Below are 27,878 nucleotides of genomic sequence, written 5' to 3'. Positions count from 1 at the left end.
AGCAGGCATTAAAGTCTTCATGTAAGTAACGATCCTACCAGGAAGTTCTGCGACTAAAGGCTCTGGTTTGGCACCACCAACTTGTCGGCCATCCGCAGCAGCAATATTAACCCATGTATCACCTAACTCCTGCGCATGATCCGTATGACGAATCAATCCCCATAAAGGCTGTGGAACAACATTTCCAAACAACATGCCTATGGGCCAGATGTAGGTAGGGTTTTACCGGTCGGTAACGGCCGAATTCGGCCGTTACCGACCGGTAAAAGGATTTTGAGATGTAGGGGGCAGAATCGGTAAATTTACCGTTCGGTAAATTTACCGATTCTGTAAATTTACCGATCGGTATTTTTACCGATTCGGTAAATATGAGATGTAGGTGGGACTCTTCTGAGTCCCACAAGCCCTACAAATTCGGTATTTTACCATCAAATTCAATTTGATGGTAAAATACCGATTCCGGTGTGCATGCACATGTGTGCATGCACACCTATGCCATATGACAGGCAGACCTGCCCTTAGGGCAGGTATGCCTGCCACATGGCACCCGAACCTGTTTTGGGGGTGCTAGAGGGTGTCAAAGTGACACCCCCTGCACCCTTGTGAAAATCGGTATTTACCGATTCAGTAAATACCGAATCGGTAATGCCCATTCATTCCTATGGGCTTCAAAGCCCATAGGAATGAATGGGCATTACCGGTCGGTATTTACCGAATCGGTAAATACCGACTTTTACAGATTCGGTAAATCCACATCTGGATTTACCTACATCTCCCTCCATATATTTTACCGATTCATAAATACCGAATCGGTAAAATTCGGTATTTATGAGTCGGTAAAATATATTTACCTACATCTGGCCCTTAATCAGCTAAATTCATAACACATGAGTCTGCAGTCTGTGATAATTCCTTGTAGTATCCTGCAGGATTTTTACGGGGGTCAGGTAAAGTCTGTTTAAGAGCCAAAACTTCAGCTCGCTTCCACGGAACACGTACCCAAACACGCTGAAAATGAGCTGGCGCAGCTACAATATTACGACCAGCATCAGCCTGAACTGCTTCCTTCCATACAGGAGGAACTTCTCTCATTGGATATTGTCGCACTTTTCTCCTAACAGAAGGATCAGGCTCGAACAACGGCTGAGAAGGAGACTCGCTCCTAAACTACAACAAACTCGGACTGTACACGGAACAACTCAGACGGAGTCTGTCCCAAATCACCATCTTCCCATTCTTCACGAAGGAAAGTACACATCTTATCGAAAACATATCTCTGCTTCGGTGCTTCCCATTGACGGAAGACATCCATAACAGACTCTACATCATATCTTAAAGAACAAGTAACCCATTTACGCGCTAAATGATCCAATACTTCCCTCTCTTGGGAATCAGGCAGTTGGCTACGCAACTGTTTACGCTCTGAAGCAGGGGTCCTACTCGATGACCCAAAGAAAGGAGATAAAAGACCGGCAACAGTATCAGTCATTCTTTGTCGAACAGAAGGAGAAGTCGACGAAAGAACAGGAGGAAAAACAGGATGAGACAAAGCATACGTAGAAGAAGTATCAGAAGGAATATCGGAAGAAGTAGACAATACAGGAGACATAGTCGTAGGAATTGGAGACGGGGCAGATAGCAAAGTCGGCGGCCCTTGAGAAGGCTGCGCCAAAGGAATAAGAGCCAACTGAAGAGGAGATGGCGGCTGTGGACTAACAGGAGGCAAAGCAACCGGAGGTTGCGGAGGTGCTGTAGCACTCTGCATATAAGGGGGTGGCGAACTCAACAAAGGTGACATTAAAGGATCTTTCTCAAGTTCCTTCGCTGCATCTCGCTGAAGAAGCGGCAAAGCTGGATAACACAATCGCCATTTTACGTTCCCTGTGCAACTGCTCACTTGCTTGTTCTTCTTCGTTATCTTTAAACTGTATAGCAGCCTGCATTATCGAGATACCCTTCTCTCTTTTATTTCTCTTCGCTAATTTAATTTCTTTCTGTTTGGCTTCCTTTCGCCATAGGCGGAAAGAGTCAAACATCGCCGGCCGGGCTTTCTTTTTAAAAAGTTTAGCTTCTAAATTATCTAAAATTTTCATGTCATAACTACCATATTGGGGCCACTTTAGGACACCATCCTTCCTAGTGTAGCGAATCCATACTTCATTATACGTGATAGGACGCACGCCATGTTTCAAATAGAGCTCATAGGTTGGAGTTCCAATCGGAGGAACCGGACACGAATCCTCCAATCGGGAATCCCTATTACAAACACAACAAAATATCTTACCAAGTCTGCTAAGACCAGGCATCTTCGCTCACTAGTCTAGCTTCAAACTTCAAGGGAATATCGAATACGATAGTCTTGTGAATACACAAATCCCTCGGATTTGGTACTTGCAAGTTTCAAATCAAAGATCCAAAGGGGATACCCAAAAACTAAGGACTGGGAGACGCTCCACTCATACTTAACTGAGGTATCGATGACGTCGCCAGAAGACCCGTCTATCGTCTCGCTCTACAAATCGTCTAAGTGCTCAAGACAGGGCGACAGTCAGGGCAGAAGTCCTTCGTAGCCGTCGGAAAGCGGGGAACCTCGCAGCAAAGACTTTCGGACCACAACAACATACAGGGGTCGATGAAGTGGCAGGCCTTCCTCCAGAATTTTCACACGAAGCTCCTCACGATCTTCAGGCTTGGACCGGTACCGCTGAAGTCGCCCCACGTTGGGCGCCAAGTGAAGAACCGGGTTTTAGAACCCAGCGGCGCCAGGGGAAACGCCCGATGTCTCCGAGTTCACCTGTCTCGGCATACAGAGATACGGGATACTTCTTGGTGACGTCAAAGATCAAATTTATTGGCTACAACCAGAAACAGAGGTCCACGAAGTACAATGGCGTATATTCGAAGGAGACTGCTCAACTTTACAAAGCTAGTCATCCCTTTTTATATCAAATATTGTGCTTCAAGCAAACATTCCTTATTTACGGTCAACCAATCTCATGTGTACACGACAAAAAGCATTGCATGACAAACCCACATTTCATTTGTCCAGTCCACCATCAATTACACAGGAAGGCCCAACATTCTTGCTCGAACAGGCCGGACAGAACCCATCATAAAAGACCTCAACCCAAACCATAAATAGGCCATAAAAGAAGGAACAGAAACAGATGAGAAACAAGATAGAAGGGTGTGTGCGTGTACCATAAACTCAGCAATGTCCTGCTCTTTGATCTCTATCTTGACCAGCTGCCGAACAAGGAACTGGCTCAACAAGTTTAGCCTCGGGCAATGGAGTCAGCTTGCCCAGGTCACACAGAAGTCAGCTAAAGGTGTACGTGTCCCAAGGACTCGTTCGGCCGTAGTCATCGGCCTATGTGAGGGCAACCACAAAATGTCTGCCGTACACAAAATGGAACCCAAGGGTTCAGAACGGAATCCCTGATTTCATGGTGATCCCATCACTCAAACATGACGAAAACACTCGTACATATTATACTCGTCATTCTCGGTCTGCTGTCATCAAAATCGTCACGATACGACGATCTTTATGAAACGGGTTCAGAATCACGGAACCTCAGCGTTGCTTGGCTTGGTAAATCTGACTTAAGAATTGAGTTGCCCTTCACCGTGTGTATTCCAAGGGTAATGCAGTCCATTAGTAAATCTGGCCCCTGGTTAGGGTATTTTTGGAGAGCCTGACAAATTCTCATGTCTGTGGACCTCTCGTCTGTAAACAATGATGAAAGGTTTTTCCTTTTCCAGGGCTTCTTTTTCCCCTGTTTTTATATGCAAAACAAAACAATATTCCTATTCTAGAAGATATGGATTCTTTTGAAAGAAATACAGTGTGACAAGGCAAAGACTGAAACGCAAGCACTTGTAATTAATCTAAAACGGTATAATCAGCCCCGACCACCCTCAAAACATTTACACAGGAAATACGAGCAGATGAGTCTGGAGTGTGGGCATGATATTTCCCACGCGTTCAGGAGGACATATGCCATCAAAACATGCTGTCTTATGGTACTGCAACAAAAGCAGGTATTTTTTCACTTATTCCCAGCCTGTTCTAGTAGTGTGTTACGTAGGATTGTCAAACTGGTTCTGCACCGGGAGAGTCTAATAACAGAAGAGGCTGCTCTTCTCATAATGTGTCCATATTAATTAACCAGTGACGTAGAGCACATAAAAAAGGGCTTTTCCCCGCCCTTCCTACTTAATTGCTGGTTTCTTCCAGAAGAATATTCTGCGTCTCCACATGGACCACATCACGTTCTACCCTTATTAGCATACACATTGTGAGTTTGAGGCAGTGGAGGTGGAGGTGGAATTGCTGGTTTCTTCCAGAAGAATATTCTGCGTCTCCACATGGACCACATCACGTTCTACCCTTATTAGCATACACATTGTGAGTTTGAGGCAGTGGAGGTGGAGGTGGAATGGAGCATGTGCAGCGTGTTTATAATGTCGATCATCATCCTGAGTAATCACTCATTTTTAAAGTTGAGGAACCCTAGGATATGTTACTATAGTAACCAAGGTAGGCAACTCCCTTCCTCAGGCACTCAACCACAACAACCTCCACATTAAAATTTGATTTTCTTTACATAAAGTAGTAGATTTTAAAGCTTTTTTTTGTTATTTTGATATATAATGTTGCTACAGAAGGGGAAGTCCATACAATTGAAGCGCACATATAACTTTGCAGTGAAGCTGATTTCTGACGCACCATAAGCCTCATATGGGCCTAGCAAATGCCACCAGGGCTATAGGAATCTGTTTAAAGCTGTGGTCACTTGCTGATTAGCAGAGTGGAGAACATCTATACTGCCTTCTTCTCCAATTTATGCATTTCAGATAGAAGCCATTTGATGGATTAAGGAGAGTTCTCTGATTTCTAAGAGCTGCTCTAAATAGTCTTAATGCAAGTAGCTTGTGTGATTATATGGCCAAGCAAATGGTGATGGAGACATATTCAATTATAAGCCTTTGTTTTTTGGTCAATCAATAAGACGTACCTTTCTTTCAGTTCCTACGTAATGCCTTTATAGTGTCGGTCTCTTTTTAGAACTGATGTCTCAACACACGAGATGTCTGTCCATTTAGCACCATGGTTAAGTTTCCTAATATCAGGAGATCTCACTGCTTGAAGGTCTTACGCCTTTTGGCACCAAGGCTATTCAAAAACACAGACTTTTTTAACAGGATTTTTCTTTACTCATCCACAAATATGGGAAGTTTCAAATGTGCAGCAAATTAAACAATGTTTTCCAAACTGTCACAAAATTGATGTTGGTTTTATAGTTGTTGAAGGAGGGCGTCTGACTTTGGAAGGGGCATTCCCTGTCGGATGACACTCCAGTGACCCACACTGACAGTTTCTATCATTTATAACTGGGGATCTCACTCTTGGAACCATTTCACTAGACTAGACTGCCAGAATTGGGATCAGTTGATTTAATCACACTAGTGTCATCACTGAGCTCTTCTATCGCTCTTACTGAACACCAGGGAAACAGGTTCAGAATTGTTTAGTCAATATTCTCGTAGTGTTAAATGTGTGGTATATCCCACTATAGTGTATGTGTTATATTACACAATAATATTGCATTCATTACATTAGCTAAGTATGGTTAGCATCAAAAGTAAACTAAATAGTTAACTGGGTGAGGCAAATATTGCAAAAGGTTAAAAAATGAATACTAAGCTTAACATGAAGATGTAGGGGTAAGCATTGTACTGGATGTAATATAATTGTAGGTTGATGTTACTGACCTTGATATAATGTCATAAAACTCAAAGTGGAAAATACCATGGGGGCGTGGCCTATGAGAATTGGCTGGATCATTGTTTCTGCTACTCATGCACAATGCTGTCCACTCCCAAGTGATTTTAATCATAAGGCGTTTACCTAGTGATGTTCCTCTTTGAAATTTAGAGGAAAAAAGAGAGTAACATGTTTTGATTCTGTGTTGGAATTACTGAATCCTCACCCCAGAGCCCCATTCTCCCAAAGTGCTCACTGAATCACATCAATCAAACTTTCACGCTAATCCTGTTAGGCCTGATTCAAAAATATTTTTCTCAGGGTGGGCCAACTTACTCCTGAATGTCCAGGATTGTGTTCCACCTACTCATGAAGAAAAAAAACCTCTGTGAATCTGATTATTTATTATGATATTCTTTTACCAGATTGTACCCATATACCAGTGTTGTAGAGCTCATACTTGTTTTCCCACAAGTTTTCTGTCCCAGGAAGGAGTTTTCATTTTAAAATATGGACACTGAAAAATCTGCTTTTGCAACTGTGCCATTGGTCATAACTCCTTAATTAATACAATATTCAACTGCATGCAAAACTATTCATTTCCAGCTCAACTCATTGTAAAACATGATGTTGTTTCTCTTAAACTCGCATATTAGGGAAGAAAGCTACTTCTCAAATCCTTTTTATCCAGAAAAGTGTGAAATGTATTCATTCGATATAGACATGTCTGTTTCTTTTGCACATGCTGATTTAACATATCAACCTCGCATTCCTTCTAGAGACTTATCACACTTGTATTTAAATGTCGCTTACTTTTGTTCTCCTACCAGTTTTCTACATAGTGGTTTTGATCCAAGCACTATGATTTCCTGCTGAGGTTATATGCAGGACTGTTTAATACATTTAGCATTCTCTATTTATTATGTTATTGATTGCATTCATATAGCATAGCCCTAGTTACATGTGCAATAGAGATCTTTACGTATAACACTGGAGATAAATCACACATCAGAATATTAGGTGGCAGCAGAGAATAGGTCCTTTATCATCAGTGGTCTATATTGCTCCGTATTATAAATATTGAAATAACATCAGAAAAAAAGTGTTAGTTCTGCTCGAACCAAATCCTCCATGTCGTCTGGATCAATGCTGGGTTCGAAAAGCCGAACATCAGCCACCCACATATTTTTTAATTAATTTCTCGTCTTTTGTGCCCTTGGGGGATAAATATCTTTTAAAACAATGTGAGTCTAAGGTATAAAACAAAGTGCTGCCCTTAAATAAACTACCAACACGGCGGTGCCGCCATCTTATCAGGCTAGCCTTCATCAGGGCAGGCTGCCCCGAAGGCACACTTCCCCGTACGTACCTCCGAAAGTAGCTTCTCCTCTCAGAAGCTCATTTTCAGGAGCTGACGTTTGACAATGTCACCTAAAATGAGGTGGCGGAGTCGGTGATTGCGGCATATAACTGCCATGTGTAAACAGGGACGAGCAATGCGATGTGGCACTGGTCGAAATGGAATTGCAGGCCGAGGTCTCCCCAGGGGCGGCCATGTCTGCCTTCCCTTTTATCGTCCACGACGCACGACGTTGGGGTCGGAAGCACTCACGCAGCGTGCCCGTCGCGCGCCCCGGCTCCTCGCGGCTCCACATCAGAGACAGTTAGCCGCTGCCGGACTGGTATATTTTTAAATGAACTTGAAAGTCATTGGCTCTGGCACCAAATTAATATTTAAACGGCCCCATTGTTGTGCAAGGCCGGTAAAATGTCAGCGCTGAACAAACCTATCCTAATAAACTACACTTACCCTATACCCAGGAGTTTTGTAAAAGGGCCACTAGGAACGCAGACTCATCACACATTTATCCGAGTTGAAACCCCAATGTTTAATTGATACACACCGCTGTCTGCACGCTGTCAGGTCCGGTAATGAGATGTTTAGTGCAGCACTTTGGCTGAACGGCTAGAGTCCAGCTCTTGTAATAAGGAACGACGTTTCAGCACTGAAGCAGCTCCCACGCCAATTGGTGACAAGCTCTGAAGCCGCTTTCTGGGCCCCGGAAGCTTCAAATGTGGTCTGAATCGTACAATTACTTCCCCTAAAGCGTCTGATCAGGCTGGAAACGCCAAAGTCATCTCTTCGCTGCTGGCGTAAATTACCAGGGACTATAAACTATTCACATTTTGTATGTTCTTTAATAAAAATGAATTGGAATCTGTGTTTTAAGGGAAGAATTCCAGTGTAGGAGCCTAATGAGATAGAAGAAAACAGAGTAATTGGAGGCTGCTGTCCTTTCCTTTCCAGTGGAAAATGATTTGGAGAGACAGCTGAGCTGAAACGGCAGAAAACCAGAAAAGTTGTAATTTGGATTTCATAACTGAGACTTTAATGGTGTTTGCTTAAAGACCTTTCTATCTATCTTGTTTTTTTTATATCTACGCAGACGTACTTCAATGACAACATCCTCACGCTCATCCGGACGCTGGTAACAGGTGGGGCCACGCCGGAGCTCGAAGCGCTGATCGCTGAGGAGAATGCCTTGAGGGGGGGATACAGCACGCCACAGACCCTTGCAAACAGGGACCGCTGTCGAGTGGCGCAGTTGGCTCTATATGATGGACCATTCGCGGACCTAGGGGTAAGTGACATGGTGGAAAGCACCCAAAAAATCCAGATCAGCAATTGCTCATGGTCCTGGCAGGATGTGATTGACTTAACAGCTGCCGGGAGGGTATCTTGGGTTTGTTTGATGGCAGCACCCTGTTGGCTTGTTGCTGGGAGTGCATAGAGCCAACAATACACAGTTGCTACTGACAGTGAGAATAGTGTTGACCAGTAGTACATCAACGGTGTCTCACTCTAGGAATGATCTAGATCTCAGAATGAGGGTTGTAAAGGGTGTAGGTCTCAGTGCATGCCAGCTGCTCTAGTTAATTGCGTCCAACTTTTCTGAAGCAAGCTCAAATCCATGCAGTCTTCCATACCATGGAAAACACTTATACAGCGTGTCTCTACAAGGTCAAAACTGCCCCAATTTCTAAACATGGGTCACTTTTTTTTTAGCTATCTGAGTCACTAGTGGGGTCACTTTTATTATGGTGCCCAGGCCTGTTTTCTACCTGAGTCTGACCCTGACTAAAGGTGCACCGTGCACATGCTTCATGACTGACCTGGCCTAGATATTTTCTGTTTGATACGGACAATGAGAGACAGTGACGCCCAATAAAGAGCTTTGACCAGGGCTTAATTTATGCTGGTGATTGCTGTTGGTGGCCACCTTGCACTTCTTTTTATGGCCAAGACTTTTTTTTGTCATCACACTTTGACCCAAGGAAAAAGTAAGGGAGAAAGAAGGGCTAAGAGTAAGATAGGAAAAAGTGATAAGGGGAAAATTCAGGAATTAAAAAGAACCTGCCAGTGCAGGATAAAGAGACAAAAGAATATGGCGGGGAAGAAGACAGCCTTCGTATTCGGTAATGCTCCGATGAAGGAGCGCTGGTGGTGGGACTATGAAAATCTTTGTGCCCTTCCACTTACCAAGGGCATAGGCCAGGGAACTACATAGCAGAATGGACACTGCCCAGCACAACTCCTTTTGAAAAGTAGTCTGCTTTTGGACTGGCTGGCCAAATGTCTGTGTTAATAGTCACAGGTACAGTTCATGTTCCTGTTCACAGCTTGTGGTGACCGTTTCATTGTTTGCACAGCTGTGTGAAGGCCAGTGCTGCAAGGTCTGGTCAGAACAAGCCATCATATGAAGGCAGTAACACTGGGCTAGATTACTCTCCAGCAGAAGCGAGGGCGCCAAATGTTCTTCCGCCCAGGGTGCTATCTGAGTCACTGCCTGCCATGCACACTGCAACACCCTCCTCGTTACTGGGGTATCTGTTATGAGCAGTGCTAGCTGACTGTCCTCAACTTTTAAAATTTCTAATTTTCTTCTCAAAACATTGTCCTGGCCCCTACTGTTCCTTCTTTTTCAGGTCTTTTACCGCAAGCGCCTTGACCTCCATGGCTCTGCCTCTGTGCTGTGTCATTGTACTGTGTTACAGTATTTGAAAGGCACTTACTACCCCTACGTAGGGTGCTGCATCGTTTTTTACATGCTGGTAGCACTATACCATGCTCGTGTGTGGTTGAAAGACTGTTGTCTGTCGTTTTCTGCTTCTATTATGTGCAGTACAGATTTTAATTAACACCGGGACACACTGTCAACGCGGCCAGAAAACTACAGTAAGACATGCGAAATTGCTGCCTCCAAACTGTGAACATCACACCTGCTTAATCATCTGTTTGTTGAGCCTACATTTCTCTTAATTTGTGCGGCCGCACTCTGCACATCCCCAGAGCTCTCTTTTGCAATTAAAATCTGCTCCTCCTTGCTCATTAGTGCCACTGCTCCTTGGGGGAGCATTTCTGCCATCTTCAGCCAGCTTGATGAGCAGGGTAAGGAGCTGTCTGAGTGCTCCGGGGCCGGGACAACCTGTGCAGACCTTCGGAGGGCTACTGAGCCGGGGCGTCCCGTGCAGACCTTCGGAGGCTCCGGGGCTGGTGCAGCCCGTCTTCTCAAAAGCGAGCGCAAAACCGAGGCTTATAGAAAGTTACTGCGTCACAGGTAGTACTTGCCCACCTGGCTGGAGCTTCTGTTTTTAACCAGAACATCTTTATAATGTAGGCAATGCTCTGTATTGGCATTCAGCATACTCTATCTCTTCCTTCTCAGAAATTGTGGTTAGGTGACAAGGGAGCCAGCCCTCCTATCCAATCATTGCTCAAAAGAGGCCTGTTGTAGTACGTCTATGTTTTTCAAGACTTTGTCATTGGCATAGCTGTCCAGTCATCCATGTTCATGTCCATTCTACTATCAGCCAGTCCTTGTTTTTCACTCAACAGAACTAGACATACTGGGCCTTCTGGTGCCACTTGTCTCATTAAATGTAAGTGCCTAAAAGTTCCAAACTGGTTGTGTTCTGTTCGCTAAAACATAAGACTGACTGGAACGCACCGTTATGCCATGGGCTAAGAAGACACATTTGGATCGAGTCCAGTCACCGTATGGACGAAGAGGGCCCTCCTGTTAACTACAAAGTCATTACTTTTGTGGCTAGGATCTCTCTGCCTCTTAAACATTACTTGTGGAGAAATATAAGACAACGGCCAAAGTGTCTGTAAAGAGATATTCGCACCACTTCATGTACAGCATTGCTGAAGCTATTGGTGAAAAGAGGGATTGGTCTCAGTACGGGTTTGTCATGTGGTCCTTAAACACTCACAGTTGAGCAATATTAGGCTTTTCCCCCTTCGAAGGCCTTGCATATGTTTAAGTTACCGCATTTTATATCAGCCCAACAAATAAAGCAAAAGATGTTCATCAGCTTCCAGAATCGCAGAGGTCCCTTCTTCATTTATAATGTGCCTTGGAGGTTCGGTTCAGGCCAGGGGCTATTTCCTGACAGTATCTACACTGAATGGACTATCTAGCCAAGGGTGAGACTGTTGTCATTGCCTGTGTGTACAGTGCACTACACATGTGAACAGCTGTATCAATTGGGAACCTCTGGAAATTCAGTACAGCTGGTCCTTGCTCTTTGTGTGGGGTTCCCATGGATCACACTGTAGACAATGCCAAAGTAGAACATTGTTTTTACTCAGCTCAAGCAGTCACTCAATGATAACGGTATGTACGCAGAGTAACAAATGGGCAGCCAGATATGATATGAGGACAGTGAAAGGCCTTACATTTTTTGTTGTTATGAGGCAGATACTTTTAAGAGCACGACTTTCAAGATCAAGAGTCTGTGTTCTCTTATCAGAAGAGACTGTGCCTTCCTCCACGTCTTCATTGCCTCCATGTCGGCTCCCACATACCTCACCGCAAATGACCAAGTATGCCATACTGTCATGTTGCTTATGACATAGTGCTGCTGAAACAGATTCTGCTTATTGCTGTTCTCACCTCTCACTGTGAGAACAGTCCTCGGCTGCACTGGCAAATTATGTTATCAGCAAAAAAGTTAACCAAAATGATCAACCCTAACTCCAAATATACACAAGTTCTAAAATTCATGTAACATTTTCTGTTTTTTTTTATTGAACATCTTCTTATCAACTGTTTTGCACACATTTCATGATCAGTGGAGTGGTGTGGCTCACTGGTTAGAGGCGGCAGACCCAGAAGCAGAGAACGGTCCGGGACCAGGGTTCAATTCCCGACGCGGCAGGGTCGTGGACCAGGGTCAGCGGACTCGATAATTCTCGCCTCGGTGCCTACTCTAACCAGGGATCACACTCGGCAACTCTGGGCATTAAGCTTGCCTCATCTCTACAATGGCCCCCCACCGACGCCGGGGATGCCTGGCTTCACCTTGGAGATACCCAGAAGGGACCATCTCACAGGGAAAGCGAGGACGAGTTCCCCAGCGGTCTTCAGGGCCGGGACGCTTACGGGCAGCTGTGTGCTTTACAAGTCCCACACATTTACATTTACATGTCGCATTATGATTGATAATAGTGACTGTTAAATTGTAATTGTTCCACTGGTGTTCAAGTGTCTCAATGACCTCCCTGGTCCTTCATCTGGGAAATATTAACAATCATCACATCTAATCCCGGAGATTCAGTGTATGGCTGTTAGTATATTCTCAAGAAGTACTCGCTCACACGCCGACTGCCTCAGCCAAACGTTGAGGCATCTGTAAATTAATGAACCTTTAGGAGTGCACAGGGCCTCCAATATACACAAGGAAAATCTTTGTACCACATTGAAGAAACTAAGGAAAAAGAGGAGGGTGTTGTTACAAAATATTCAGACTAACCACCAGCTAAACTCCACTAACCACGTTTAAATATAATTAACTGAGTAATGGAACGAGCTGGTAAATGCAGAAAAGCAAAGGCTTTAGTAATCCGCCTCTGCACGCTCTATGCAGCTGTCCCTTCCTAGGTTTGTTGTTGGACCTCCACCACTAAAGTACAATGACAGACATAGCTCAACACAGGGGCTCACACCGTTTCCCAAGCTCTTTGGCAGCAAGTGTTCCACAAACTGATTGGCAGCAGCACTGACATTAGGCAAAGTCTTTAGTGTTTACATCAAATGTAATGTTTGCTTAGTCTTGCTCGCCTTGAGGTGAGCATTGCAGAATTTACTGAAAAGGTGGCTTCAAGGGAGAAACTAAGTATTGCAGTGAGCACTCTGCTGGACCCTAAGCCTTTCTTTTCTTTCTCAGGATGGTGGATGCTATGGAGACCTCTATTGCAAAGCACTGAAAACCTACAACATGCTCTGCTTTGGGATCTACAGATTGCGAGATGCACATTTAAGTGCGCCGCATCAATGCACTAAAAGGTATGTAAAACCCTGCATGTTCTGTTAGGTGTGGCGGTCTACATAGGACAATTAGTGAAATTGGTAAATAAACATACGGATCTAAAGTTGTTCCCAAAGTTGATAGCTCACTGGACTGATTAATGCATCCATTCTATAGATGTATGTTTAGCCTTGACGCCCGTTCGCCTTTAATCCTTCTGTGAACCATTGAGTTGGTTTATCAGCACAAAGTGATGAGACAAATCATTAAGTGCAGAGAGAGAGAGAGAGAGAGAGAGAGAGAGAAATAAAGTATGTGGTGTGTGTGTGTGTGTATATGCACCCGTGTAGAGACAGGTGAATAGCAAGTTGATGGTTGGTCACAGATACTTTGTGTATGCCTGGCATCATATTTTTACAGTTTTCTAGGACCTTTAGGGAAACCATCATGTGTGGGTACAGATGAACAATGTCTTCCCATCAGCTTCATTCACAGGGGCCAAGGAGCAACAACACCACAGTACTGCCAAAAACCTTCACTGGAGAGATTGCGAGGCTGGTGATTGTGTGCCTGGTGGGCTGGGGTACGACTTTACCAGTTGCCAGATCAGCTCTGATTTTCAGAAGTGGAAAAGCAATTCTCTCGCGAGCTTTCAGTGGTGCTGATGAGCCTGCTAAGCTTTGATTGGCCAAAACGAGGAAACAGACTAAAAAGATGCATATGGAGCTCCTGATCACCCACATTATCTTAGTCCCAAAGGTTGACGCAGTGCCAAGGAGTGACCCTCCTTTATATTTTATTTATTTATTTACCTATCCTGAGAGGAGAACAGCAGATTCCCAGGAAGGTGCAGCTGAGGCTTGATAATATGTGGACTTGGTTACAGCAGTGACCTAATGAGTGTTGTATGACGTTACAACGCATGCTTTTACCACGCATGCCGTTACAACGCAGTTTTTACAACGCATAGCGCTTTGGGGTGCTGGATAGTGAATAGTTTAATTTACTATTCCAACTCCAGTCCCCGTGGAAGTAGGGAAGGTGTTGGATAGTAAATTAAAACTATTCCCTATCCTAGAGTGCCCCCCAGCGCAATGCGTTGTAATGGTTTTCGTTGTAAAACCTGCGTTGTAAAAGCACTGCGTTGTAAAAGTTTTGTTGTAAAGGATGTTTCCCCCTAATGAGCTATGTTTAAATCAGTAAAACAGCTCACTAAGTTAATTGCCTGCTGCAAAAGCATGTGTACATGTACAATTCATATTGGGTTGGTTCAATCTTTAATCCTTCTGATTTAATTACATGGTGCTACTAAGTTGAATAGCAACACCAGCTGTTAGTTCCAACCTCTGTAAATCTGTAAACATTAGTAGAAGACGAAGCTGAAAAGCATGTATTATTATATAGTAGGTTTCTCTTTCTAACAAATAGGTGAATGCAGGCACTGAGCCTCTTGAGTGGTTGTCTTTATTAGAACAGTGAAAGAGAAACTGTGCATGCTCCTGCTGTTTCACGTAGGTGGCGGTGCTGAACAGTGAGAGCTGGTTAACTGACTAGTATCCCCCAATAATGGAATGGCAATTTGGAGGTCTGGGCCAGAATGCCTCAGAATGATCCACATGGTTGCATGACTTCCAGTCAATACTATTCCCCTTTTAATTTCCTGGGGTTACACCCGCAGTTACGGATGTCCCAGGGACCAGGTGACAAGGTGGTAGGGAATCCTTAGGAAGCGCAGAAGACAGTCTTTCCTGTTTATCCTACATCCAATAAAAAAATGAGCCAATAGTGCTGTACATCTTCATTTAGCATTGGCCAGTGGCCTCTTTTGTTGCGGCTATTAGCCTACTCATGCTTGTCAAAACAGGCTGTCATTCAGATCCTTTTTTTGTAGAGAGGTAATTGCACCTTGACCCATGGTAGTCATTGCACAAAGGAGTTAAGTAGGGCGGGGTGGAGGTGCTGGAACAATATTATTATGTATATGTTGGGTGTAGGAGTAACTGGCGAGACATAAGAAATCCGCTCCTTGCACATTTACACTGTGATTATGTGGTGAGACTTCAACCACCAAAGCCTAAATAGCTGCATCAGTCTGTGTGGATGGGTGGAAAGCAACAACAAGAGCATGATGGATTGGCTATACGCATGTTTGGCAGGCAGCAATACGTTGTTCTTCTGGGGAATTCCAGCTCGTTTTGAAGTAAGTTTGAACTGTGTACTGCATTTACCAGGATGCAAAGGGGGGAACTGTGCTGGCACTGTGAGACAGTGTGCTCCCAACCCCCATTCTTCTGGGGAATGTGGGAAATCCATCTATGTGTAGAACCAATGACATGAGATGTGTTCCTTGAATCTAGGACTTTGGTAATAAGTTTGTTTACATCCAATAAGGGGAACAGGAGTTTTGGAAATTACCATCTCTTGCTTGGTATTCTCTCAGAGTTTTCCCTTCTTTTGCTGAACCTGTTTTTGCTGAACATAGGACTCTCCTCATGCAGCGTGTCAAATTCGGCATTGCCTAAATTAACATGTTTAATTTGCTTGTAAGCCCCTAGTAATTCGCACTTCGTGTACCAGGGCCTATAAAGTGAATTCTGCAAGTGGGCTGCAGCACTCTTGTGCCACCCACTGAAGTATTGATGCAGAACATGTCTCCAGGCCTGCCACTGCCGGCTAGATATGCTGTTTTATGCTGCTATTTTAGCCTGGCAAAGCAAACTTCGGCCAGGACTAAGCGATCTTTTTAATACTTATAAGTTGCCCCCAAGGTGGGCTCTAAATGGCAATAGGACAGGGTGCATGGTATTTAAAACCTAGGGTATGTGTATTTAATGTCTTACGTGTCCTGGCCTCCGAGGTAAATTTTTACTGTGGCATGGGTTACACTAAAGTTTGGGAGCAGCTAGAAAAAGGATTCAAGGACTCTTTTTCATGGTAATTTAACACACAACTTAAAGGTCAAGTCACATTTTTTATTACAATTATAGAAATGACACTTTTAGTAAGTTGTCAATTTTTGCATAAAGCTAAAGGGCTTTTTCTGATAGTGTCCAGTGCACATGACTGTTGATGACTCCCCTACTGTTGTAGAGAGGTGTTTTTCTTCCTTCAGCAGGATGGTCTGGGACCTTCCTTAGCTTCAAAGGATGCCTACCCTGTTACTGGCAGATCCCTTGTGTCTTCCTTGACAACTTGGTCAATCTGCCCAGTGGAGGGGGAAACTGCCCTAAAACTGGTTTTCAGTAATCACAAGGCAGGGGTTGCCTATATTCATACCCACACCTCTGGGTCGCCACAGGGATCTCTGACCACAGGAAGAAATGTTCTGCCTGGTTGGAGATTAGGTAAAGAGGGGACTGTGGGATAAGTTACAGTACAACATAGACAGTGCTGCAGCAGTGGGTAGGGTCAACCCTGGAAACTTAAACCCCATTGGTTAAAGAGAGTTCAGCAGATTTTCTCATACACAGGCTGGCACTGGGCATAAATGTGGCATCCCCAGTACCCTCCACAGGACAGTCCTGGACCTGAGGGAGATCAGGAGAGTACTGAACCTGATGTCTGCAATCTGAGAAGAGCGCTGGCGATCTGGACCTGCTCTCTGTCTTGTACCCAGGACAAAGATGTAGACTCCAAGGTTTTGTATGGTTCCTACTAATTCAGTAAAACTGTGCGTTTGGGCAACATGAGCATCAAAACTATGGGTGACTGTGTCCGCTCATACCATCAGAATATGTTGACCTTGTTCCTGGCTAGCTCACAGTGTCCCATCTGAACCTTACAAGGTACCTGACGGTATCTGCAACCTCAGAACATGACAACCCTGATTCCCCAAGGAAATTGTAGAAAAAGATCTACCCTTTCACTGTTCTCTCAGGCAAGAGTCACTAGAAGTACTTCAATTAGCATTTCAAACATGTATTGATGCAGTTGGCTTCTGGAGTAAAATACGTGTCCTGCAATGATTAGGATCATAAAACAAAGCCCACTAACCAGCTTTGTGAGAATGATGAAAAATATGAATAATTCCACGATGATAGTTATTGCATGAATCATGTGAATACATGTAATTGCACTCCTACCTAATACTGCCTATCCTAGAGAGCATAGCGTGGATATAATCCTACCAGATACCCTAGAGTGGTCAAACTCCCTTTGTACCTGCGTGCGTCATCAAGTAGCCAGTAACCTTTTGTAGAACAGGCCACCGACCCTATGAGGATAGCAATGAGATTCCGCTGGGCTAGAACTCAGGCACGGGGCAACCACAACCATCTATAGAAATGCACCTCTGATGAACAAAGGCTTGGTGCAGCTTTAAAACAAAACTGTATCCATTGGTTTCGTGCCTGAGCTCTGGTCCAGCTGACATTATTGATTCTACCCACCCAGAGCTGTCATCGAACAGAAAATAACAAACAAGGGGGTGTTTGCACAGCGTACTTGGTCCTTTGACCACGCACCCAACCGTCGAACCAGCGCCCCTCGCCACCACCCTCCGCACCTGGACCACGGTGACCACCGAAGACACAGCCCGCACGATGAACACCATCCACTCCGGATCTCCAACCGACCCCTGCCCCCACCACGTCTTCAACAAGGCCGACTCCACCATCGCACCTCAACTCCGGAACATCATCAACACCTCCTTCAACACCGCCACCTTCCCGGAGAGCTGGAAGCATGCCGAGCTCAGCGCCCTACTGAAGAAACCGACAGCGGACCCCACCGACCTCAAAAACTTCCGCCCCATCTCGCTCCTCCCTTTTCCTGCTAAAGTCATCGAGAAGACCGTCAACAGACAGCTTGCCGCCTTCCTCGGGACGAACGGATCCCTCGACCCCCCGCAGTCCGGTTTCAGAGCCAACCACAGCACCGAGACCACCCTCATCGCAGCCACCGACGACATCCGAGCCCTGCTCGACAACGGGGAAACAGCGGCACTCATCCTCCTGGACCTCTCTGCAGCGTTCGACACTGTCTGCCATCGCACCCTAGTTCAACGCCTCAGCAAGATAGGCATCCAAGAGAAGGCACTGGAGTGGATCATCTCATTCCTCGCCGGAAGAACACAGAGAGTCCGCCTCCCCCCGTTTCGATCCAAGGCCACCAAAGTCATCTGCGGCGTACCACAAGGATCATCACTCAGCCCCACCCTCTTCAACATCTACATGAGACCTCTTGCTGCCATCGCACGCCAACACAACCTCAACATCATCTCCTACGCCGACGACACCCAGCTGATCCTCTCCCTCACCAGAGACCCCGACACCGCCAGAACCAGCCTACACGAAGGGATGAAAGACGTCGCCGAGTGGATGAAGAACAGCCGCCTGAAACTGAACTCAGACAAGACGGAAGTCCTCATCCTGGGACCATCGCCCTCCGCCTGGGACGACTCCTGGTGGCCCCCCGCCCTGGGCACCACTCCCAAGCCAACAGACCACGCATGCAACCTGGGCTTCATCCTGGACTCCTCACTCTCGATGACCAGACAAGTCAACGCCGTCTCCTCATCATGCTTTCACACCCTACGCATGCTTCGCAAGATCTTCCGATGGATCCCGACCGAAACCAGGAAGACGGTCACCCAGGCACTCGTCACCAGCCGACTGGACTACGGAAACACCCTCTACGCCGGAACCACAGCCAAGCTACAGAAACGACTCCAACGCATCCAGAACGCCTCCGCCCGACTGATCCTGGACATCCCCCGACGCAGCCACATCTCCGGCCACCTTAGAGACCTGCACTGGCTCCCCGTCAACAAGAGGATCACGTTCCGGCTCCTCACCCACGCACACAAGTCTCTCCACGACCTGGGCCCCAAGTACCTCAACGACCGCCTGACCTTCTGCACGCCCACCCGCCAGCTACGGTCTACTAGCCTCGCCCTCGCCGCCGTACCACGCATCCGAAGAGCCACCGCCGGAGGCAGATCCTTCTCCTACCTGGCGGCCAAGACATGGAACTCCCTCCCCATCCACCTTCGGCTGACCCAGGACCATCTCGCCTTCAGGAGACAACTCAAGACCTGGCTGTTCGAGCAGTAGCGGACCCTTTCCCCCAAGCGCCTTGAGACCCCTCCGGGTGAGTAGTGCGCTATACAAGTGCTATGCTTGATTGATTGATTGATTTGACAAAGTGTACGATAAAAAGTTCGGAGTAAACTATCACATGCATGCAAAATATGCTAAAAGTCATCGTCTAAAACAATTAACTAATACTTTAATCGTGAACATGTAGACTTCCTGTTCATGCTACTGGCATGCAACAAGCGACAAGAAGCCTTTTCCTCAAGTGGCCAGCTGATAAATGGTAACTGGGCCTGGACTGGATTCTGCCTGATACACAGTGTGTCTCTAAATGCCTCAGCGGAGGTCCTTGGGGTTTTAGAAGTGTAATCATGTGGTGGATTGGGACTCAAAGGACTAAAGTTAGAAGGTCACATTTTTTGCCCATGATGAACTTGATTGGTGTATCTGACCCACTCCCCATTGCTGTCAGCATCAAGTGGCGTCTAGGTTCTGTTCCACCACGATCATTTATTGTCATTAGCACGTTGTGCTTCTTTGCACTATTTTTGCTCAAAAAAATGAAACACTCACATGTCTAGTTCCCCTTATTTGATTGTTGTCATTATGGTGTCATTTTGTGTAGTACATTTTACTTTATTTTTCTAATTTGTTTTGTGCTTTTTATTGTTTTGCATTTTTACTTTATTACTGTTTGATGTTTCAAAAATACTTTAAAACACTGCCTACAAGTTAAGTCTGTCTGCTCTGTGCCATAGCTACCAGGGGGTTGAGCTGAAATGTATTTAGTGATATTCATGGCTCATCCTGACAAGGATTGTGATTATTACTTGAGTTGGCTACTTATCTCCCTCAACATATATCCTAATTTCCTACAAAGAGCATAGAAGATTGTAAAAATTGAATGGTGTCATGTCTTTTAAATGCCTTCATCTGTGTTTACTTCTGAAGAGTTATTATCTTTTCTAGATATGTGATCACAAACCCTCCCTACGAGTTTGAGATGGTGCCCACGGACTTGATCTTCTGTTTGATGCAGTTTGACCACAACGCGGGACAGTCTCGGGCCAGCCTATCCCATTCATCCCATTCCTCCCACTCTTCGAGCAAGAAGAGCTCTTCTGTCCACTCCATCCCGGCGTCAGCGAATCGACAGAACCGCAGCAAGGCCAGAGACTCACGAGACAAACAGAAGTATGTGCAAGAGGACAGGCTCTGAATGGCCACATTCCCCACTGTGTGTGAGACTTTTACCACCATCCATCCATCTTTCCCAGTTGGTGATCCTCCCCCAGTTGGTGTTTCCAACCATAACATTTTCCTTCCTCCTTCCTTTACTTTTCCCACTGTTGGAGTTCCCATTTTCAGTTTTATTTTTGGTTGTTTTGTACTTAACGTTCATATGTATGATTTGCATGTGTTTCTCATTTTGATTTCATTGCCATAAAACCCTTAAAAAGCTGCTGATGCCTAGAGAGGGGAAAACCTTTGAATCACATCTCAACTCTCAAATCCTTGTCTTCTGTGGTCTTGTCCAAAAAGAGGCGTCTGGAGCTAAACTCCTGTTCTTTTCAGCACATGCAACCTATGCAAACTCGAGGTTGGCTTCTGATTGTGAGGCTGCCCATGCGTGTGACCTGTGAGTTCAAATCGGGCAGAAGGTGAGGAAATCTTCATTTTTAGAAGATGATCCATGGAGAAACCGCTGTCAATACATGTTTCATACTTTGGAATTTCAAGCCTCCAGACAGGCCTTGTGGGCCATTTTAGGTGCAGTTGAAAGCAGCTGAGATAAGACATCCATGCTCAACAGCAGCTGTTCCTCAGAGTGTTGAGGACGCTGACCACGAGACCACAGCTGACCAAACAAGGAAGTACTCAGCGGAATAGCCGGATGGGTCGAAATACACATGTGATTTTTCAAGGTTATTTCCCTTTGAGCACCTGCAGCTCTTTAAGCACAACAGCAAGGAAGCAGACGGGGTCAAAAAGATATTTACGAGAGCAGGAAAGAGCAGGAACAAACAGAAAACAAAGAAAACCTAAAGGCTTTTTGAGAAATGACATAGAGCGCAACAGGAGCGCATAAGTACACTTAAGTTAGCTTTTTAGTGACAGTTGTTTTCAAAACAGGAGTAGTCACTAAGAGCCTGTATGTTTTTCTAAAGCGAGTTTATAATTGTTTCAAAGTTTCTTTTATCTCTCCCTTTAATTTAGTTCCTTTCCTGCCAAGTCTGTAATATTTACAAATGGCTTCAAATTACCCTGCTCGATTGTAAGCCTTCACACACTGTAGAAATACATTGGTCATACTGTAGAAGATTGAGGACATTCACTTGTGTAGGTCTTTTAAGGTTATGCTGTGCTTGAATCAGCCACTGCCAAGTAACTCCACGCCTGGCATTGCCAAATAATTCTGTAGAAGTTACTGCCAAGCAGGTTTATGATGATCATTGTAAAGAACTCCATCATGGTGTTGCTAACTTTATGGTGGTGATTGCTCACTAAGTACATAACAACCAATATCAAGTAGCTCTCCTAAGGGACGCTGCCAAGCAGGCCTAGGGGAGCCACTACCTAGTAACTCCACGGCAGTCACTGCCAACTCTATGTTGGCTGCAGCCAATAAAGCCGACAATTGTGCCTCTTCGAAAGTTTCTACCAGGTAGCTCCACCATGATCACTGCCAAATGATGTTAGCGGTTTGCCTTACTACAAACTGTGTACCACTGTTACTTGTACCGTGTAAATAGGGATGCCTCAAACAACCCTTTACATTGGATCGAGTCTGTGAAAATTCTAAAATACTGAAAAAGAATACACTTGTGCTGTATTGCAGTAGACCCATTCTCAGACCGATGTCTTGTCAGCGTATTACTCTTTACTGGACAAACGACACAGGGAGGGCTAGTGCCAGTGTGCCTTATCGCCTGTTTCATGAATCTACCATCCCATTCTGTTACTCATGTTTTGTTTATCACAAATAAGACTTCTAAACAAAGTGTGCAAGCACCACATAATGGATCCCTAGGTCATTCCTTCTGTAGCTTCAAGTTTTATGGGGCAACAGAATAATAAGAGTAGCTTTTTGCGCTATGAAAGGGGCATCTAGGTGGGCGTATGGGACAGTATGGGGTGGCCATCTCACTACCTTAGGTCCTAGAGTAGGAGTTTGACATTTTTCTTTTTTTCTTTTTTTAATTTCTTGAAATGTCTCAGACATTTTATGAAATTACCCATTTGGAGTGAAATGTGCTTGGCCGGTAACTCGCTAGACATTTCCATGTGAGTGCAAGTACATGCTTCACGTTCATATGTCACTTGACATCAAACGATATTCGGGAAGGGGATTGCTCCCAGCATAAGTGTCTCCGGGTGAGATATTTTCTGTGGGTCAGATATTTTCTGTGCAAACCAATGTCTTGAGGGCAAAAAGTTATGCAAAACAGGGTAATGTGAAATTTCGAGCCAGCATGATTTATTTGATTAGGTCTATCAGAGAACTAGCATTTGGCTTCCTTAATTGACTTAGATGGTGATTAGGTTACTTTATGTCAGAGAAGTTGCTATCCGTCTAAAATGATGGTTCAAAATGAAAAGATGACCTGCCCAAAATGTCCCATTTTAATATGTGCAAAAACAACAGTTGATGGACAGAATGCAGAACAATGTCATGCATTCATCCCAGTACAGAGATCTGGGCCTAAATCCATCACCACCCCCTTTTGTACCATTTTAATATGTGGCACAATGCCTTAGACTTTCAAGCCCAAAAATAGCTTATTCCTGCTATCATTTCAAGAAACACCTCCCTGCCCTGCTGCAGGACTATCGAAGACTTACACCTTCAAAAATGTAGGGTTTGTCTCTGGGCACCAGAAGTTGTCCCATTGCATAACTACGGCTTGATTGAGAGTTTGGCGGATGAGTTTCTCCTTCGCAAACAAGATGGCTATCCTCGCTACCTTATTACAAGGGCCGTAGGATGTCATGCAATTTATATAAGACGAAAGGGTGTCCGCCATCGTATATGCCATCCACCTTATTATAAGTGTCATAGGATATAATGCACTTGAAATGAGACAGACAGGAAATCTGTTATATTTGTGACAGAGTAACCCGTCAGCCAAACTCTAAATCAATGCACACACGGCCTCTGAAAATATAGCCCTCACATCTCTGCCATCAGACACACTAAAAATTAATGCAACCATCCGAAGCATTGTTTGTAATATACAGCCTCTTTGAATGTAATATACTGACATTTTCCAGGCTTCGGGCTATGAATCTGATGCAATTTTGTCTAAGCAAAAAGTCTCTAATTGCATTCTAACATATCATACTGCCTGTTTCTGCTGCCACATGAAAAGCGCTAGTCGTTCGGATGGGAAGCTGTGCGCATAATAAATATTGAATTTAAGTCTCTTTAACAAAAAGGTTTGTCTTCAATAGGCATTTCAATCTTTTAAAATAGGAATTAGTCATCTATTGCATAGAATAAATAAGAGTACGGATCAACTATGGCAGTAAATGCTGGTTCTCCAGGGGTGCGTTACAAAGCAACATTTTGACACCTATTTTCTTAAAGGTTAAGTCCAACCTCGTTTAGTGCAGAGCTGTGTCAGTATATAGACAAGAATAGACGCGCAAAGACAATGCACATGCATAGAAATGCATTGCACAGATATGGTCCCTAATTACCTATGCACAGGCATGCACAGCACATACCCAACCATTACATACATATCATACATATATGAAGACAGTAATACTCATGCACAGCATATGCCCACCAGTGGTGCAATATGCACAGCCATGCATTGCACATGACCCTCAATTATATACATGTGCACAGACATGGGGGCATATTTACAATGTCCCCGCGCCACCTTTATGCTGCCGGAGCATCACTTTTGTGACGATCCGGAGGCGCATTGTGCAGGCCCATATTTACAACGCCACGCAGAGCCATCCTTTGTGGCATTTAATGGCCTTGTTAATATGGAGTAAGGTAATGCCTTACTCTGCATGAAAGGGGCGTTCCATGGGTGTTGCTGTGGGTGTTCCGACGCAACAACCATGGTTTTTGACACTGCTGCAGATTTACAACATAGCGTAATGCAGGGCAGCGCCAAAACTAATACCTTCCCAAAGCAGACGTAAGAAGAAATGTTTACATTTCTCCTCGTTTTTCCTCTTTCCACATGTGGTGAATTATTCTGCAGTACCGATAGAACCTCCATTGATGGTTTTTGTTCAGGAAGGTGTCCCTTCCAGCACACGAACAATCATGCCAGCAACCATAGTGCAAAGGTGCCTGCGTTGGAGCATGGCTGCAGTTTGTGCGCTGGCAGAAAGGACAGGAATGCGCTGTATCTATCTTGTAGATATGTTGCATTCCTGCCCTTTCCGTTTGGCATAGGGCAGCGCACCTATAAGGCTTGCTGCGCTGCCCTACGCCAAATATTACAAATATGCCCCATGGTTTGTGCATTCCAAGCCATTACGTGAAATGCCCAATCATGCATAGCAAATATACAGTCATTATGGAATACGTACAAACATGCATAGCACATACTAAGTCAGCACTTAAATATACGCACACATGCATAGCGTGTAACCAGTCAATACATAATGTACAGAACCATACATAGAACATAAACAGCAATTAGGTAAATATACAAAGACAAGGTTAACACACGCACAACCAAAGCAAGCACAGGTCCAGAAATTTGCTACACAAGCTTAGATACTCAGAGCAAATGCACAAATACACATCAAACGTGCCCAGGCGTTCACTATACATTAATAGGCATATATTGTGTCTATACCATTTTGTGGCTTTGCAGATTTCATTCAAACAGAAGACTCGCGACTTCAAAATGCAGGAAAAACAACCCACTCCAAGGAGATTGCTATTTCTGACAGTAGTTCAAGGGCTGGAATTGATATCTGACTTTGAGAAACACCAGACAATTGAGATATTTAAGGGTAAGGGACTCCACTAGGTTGTTGGAGAAAGAACAGACAGAAATTAAGGGCGGGAGTAATGACTTCTCTTCTAAAACAAAAAAGGCGACTCCTGATACCATGACTCAGTCCCATCCCTACACTTTGACAGTAAGGCTGTCATACTGACTTATATTGTTTGACCTCAAAATCTTTCATCCTCCTGTCCTCAAAGCCCTCACACTCTTCTTTTACCATTGGAGGTTTGCCATTATTGGTCACAAAATCTTCAAATCATCTAGTTTTGACTCTCTCCACCATGATGTCAAGAAATATATTGGCATTGCCCATCTTAACTGAGATGTGAAAGGCGTTTCAATTATGACAATGCAAGAGTCAATGATGGCATGACCTTTGCATTATTTTTCTCAGGGGGAGCCGAAATCTAACTTTACAGCCTTAGGAACCCTTAGATGTTCAGTCCAGCCAGATCAATGGTTTTACGCTACTCTCAACCTTAGTATACCTTTGTGCCGCCTCGCACCACCTGACAGCACTGTGATATACACTTAGCTCCTAAGAAGAATGATAGCTGTGCAGAAGGTGCAGCTTTTCTAGCCCCATAAGCAAAACAAACAGTCTTTTTTAAGGGGATGACCAATTCTTACTAAGAGGATATCTCCCCATGAGTTGCTCTGGAGCCACTCACTGGCAGTGCGGCACAGAGGCCTCAGTCTTTTGAATGGTTGCAGTGAATCTTGTAAAGCTCCCTCTGGTGGTTAAAGGTATACTCTATCCTGATATCCCGCAGAGGACAGCAGACGTCATTTTAGAGGCAACCATTGGTTCTCCAAAATTGTATCTTTCATAAAGTCAGAGTCTTTGAGTTATTCTCTATTGTCAGGTTGGGGCCTAAGTAAAATATTATACGTAGCAGTATTAAAACCCAAACATTTAATACATTAGTATTTTCAGTATATTACATGAGCTGTTTTGCCTTTCGCTGCAGCCAATGAGGTTGAGACAATTAGGAGTTCAATCCCATGGACGAAACCATACTTTTTTCCACTGTTCATCATGTGATTGGGATCACTTGACTGAGCTCTCTTGACTGAGCTCTGCCCCTTTTACGAGCACTTGAATAGGTAACGAAAGCATCTTGTTGCCTGCTGCTTCGGTCATCGATAAAATACTTTTACTTTCATATCTCTTACCTGGGGATCCCCACACTCAATTGCAGCCTTCCCAGGCACCCATAGAAACTGTATACTGTTAGGTGGGTCTGAATGCCTCCAATGCAGAAAAATCTGTCATAACTGATTCTCCTGCGTCTCCATCATAAATGGAACATAGTTGTAAGCAAGTTGATGCTATGTCATATGGGGATTGAAAGGTGAAAGTTTCTAAATTGAATAGGACTTCACTGTGTAAAGCATTCCCATACCAGTTCGACAACACCCTCCATTCTTTTTGATGAAAAAAAAAACAGAGCACAATAGCCTGTGCTGTCTAAATCTATAGGCCAGTGATCAACGACAACATCATAAGTGAAGCTTTCATTGTCAGCATAGAATCCTTACACATATACCACTACTTTATTGACACGTTCTTCACCAGCGAGCAAGTCTCTCACATTGTGCTTCTCACCCCGTGCATCGTCACTGATCCCAGTGTTGCCAAGGCCTCCAGTAACAATACCATCCATGTTCACGACCAGTACAGCCCATCTGTGACCAGAAGATCTCAAGGATACCCACTTAATCTATAGCCAAAAGGCCAAAATTGTCAATGACTGGGTCCTCTATGCCAGTATGTTCAACAGCAGTGTCATTCAGGACGACTCAATAGAGAAAACCGTTGCCACAGAACCCCCTGTTGCTCTGCAACAACCCTATCCTTGTTGATGATCAAGGCAACTCCCCCGTTAACTGTAACCAGAAAAATTAGCCTTGTCAACAACCAAGAAATAAACATTATCAGGGGCTAAGTCTCCTAGGTCAGTCTTGTTGATAGCATCCTCGTCAAAAGCAATGTGCTTTCTTCAGCCTTTGGACAACAGCACGTCTACAATCCCTCTAACCATTCTGGAGCATTATTATACATGAGGTGCATTTTCCTTCACTGCGCTGGAGGCCCCTTTGAAAAGGTGCACCCAGTGCAGTGAAGGAAATTGCGCCGTATTATGATGAATGCGCTCCACTGAGGGCAGCCGCAAACTCACGCTGCCCTGGGGGCAGCACATTCATGTGAAAAACAGAGCGGTTGCTGTGAAGCCGCTCCGTTTTTTTACAGGGCAGGAGGCAACTCTCCTGCACTTTGAAGGGGGAATAGAGATCCCCTTGCAGGCGGGTGCAGTAAGTGACTGCACCCTCCTGCAAGGGGATGTCTGGGGTGTCCATGGGACCCTCCTTTACCCCCCCCCCCCGCCCCGAGGGAAGCCATCAGGGGTGCACTGTCAGGGCGCCTCTTGAGAGCTTCTTTGCCTCTGTGCCTGCGTCTGTAATATTGCGTGGCTACAGAGGCTAAGTGATTCCCTCATTTGCTTGGGGCACTCCCCCATGCAAATGAAGGAATGACCTCTGAGGATAGCGCTGGCCTTTATGTGTACCAGCGCTAACGGTATTACAGAAGGGGCCACAGAAGCATTTGCGGATCCTTCTGTAATGCCAAAGTGCCCCCGGGGCAGGCTAAGCAGACGCAAAACGCCCGTTGCACCCCGGTACACTTGAATAATACGGCCCCTGATATCTCAATTTAGAGTGCTCCTAACTCTACCGCCTCAGATTCTGCCTGAAGAAGCTAGACACCAGGAG

The 27,878-nt window shown here is 44.8% G+C and overlaps 1 protein-coding gene across 5 annotated transcripts in view; it reads left to right on the top strand.

Moving 5' to 3' along the window:
* The window catches only part of KCNMA1 (potassium calcium-activated channel subfamily M alpha 1), a 1,543,535-nt gene that overhangs the window by 1,445,345 nt on the left and 70,312 nt on the right, over positions 1-27,878 (top strand). For all 5 annotated transcript variants that reach the window (XM_078643370.1, XM_078643368.1, XM_078643365.1 and 2 more), the window contains 3 exons: positions 8,215-8,409; positions 13,001-13,119; positions 20,086-20,310. In XM_078643370.1, the coding sequence (XP_078499496.1) occupies positions 8,215-8,409; positions 13,001-13,119; positions 20,086-20,310 (539 nt within the window). The remainder of the gene's footprint in view (positions 1-8,214; positions 8,410-13,000; positions 13,120-20,085; positions 20,311-27,878) is intronic.

The sequence above is a fragment of the Lissotriton helveticus genome, chromosome 5_1 (assembly GCF_964261635.1).
Source record: "Lissotriton helveticus chromosome 5_1, aLisHel1.1, whole genome shotgun sequence".
NCBI lineage: Eukaryota > Metazoa > Chordata > Amphibia > Caudata > Salamandridae > Lissotriton > Lissotriton helveticus.
Note: the sequence above shows the minus strand (reverse complement) of the source record. Positions and strands in the feature narration are given on the sequence as shown.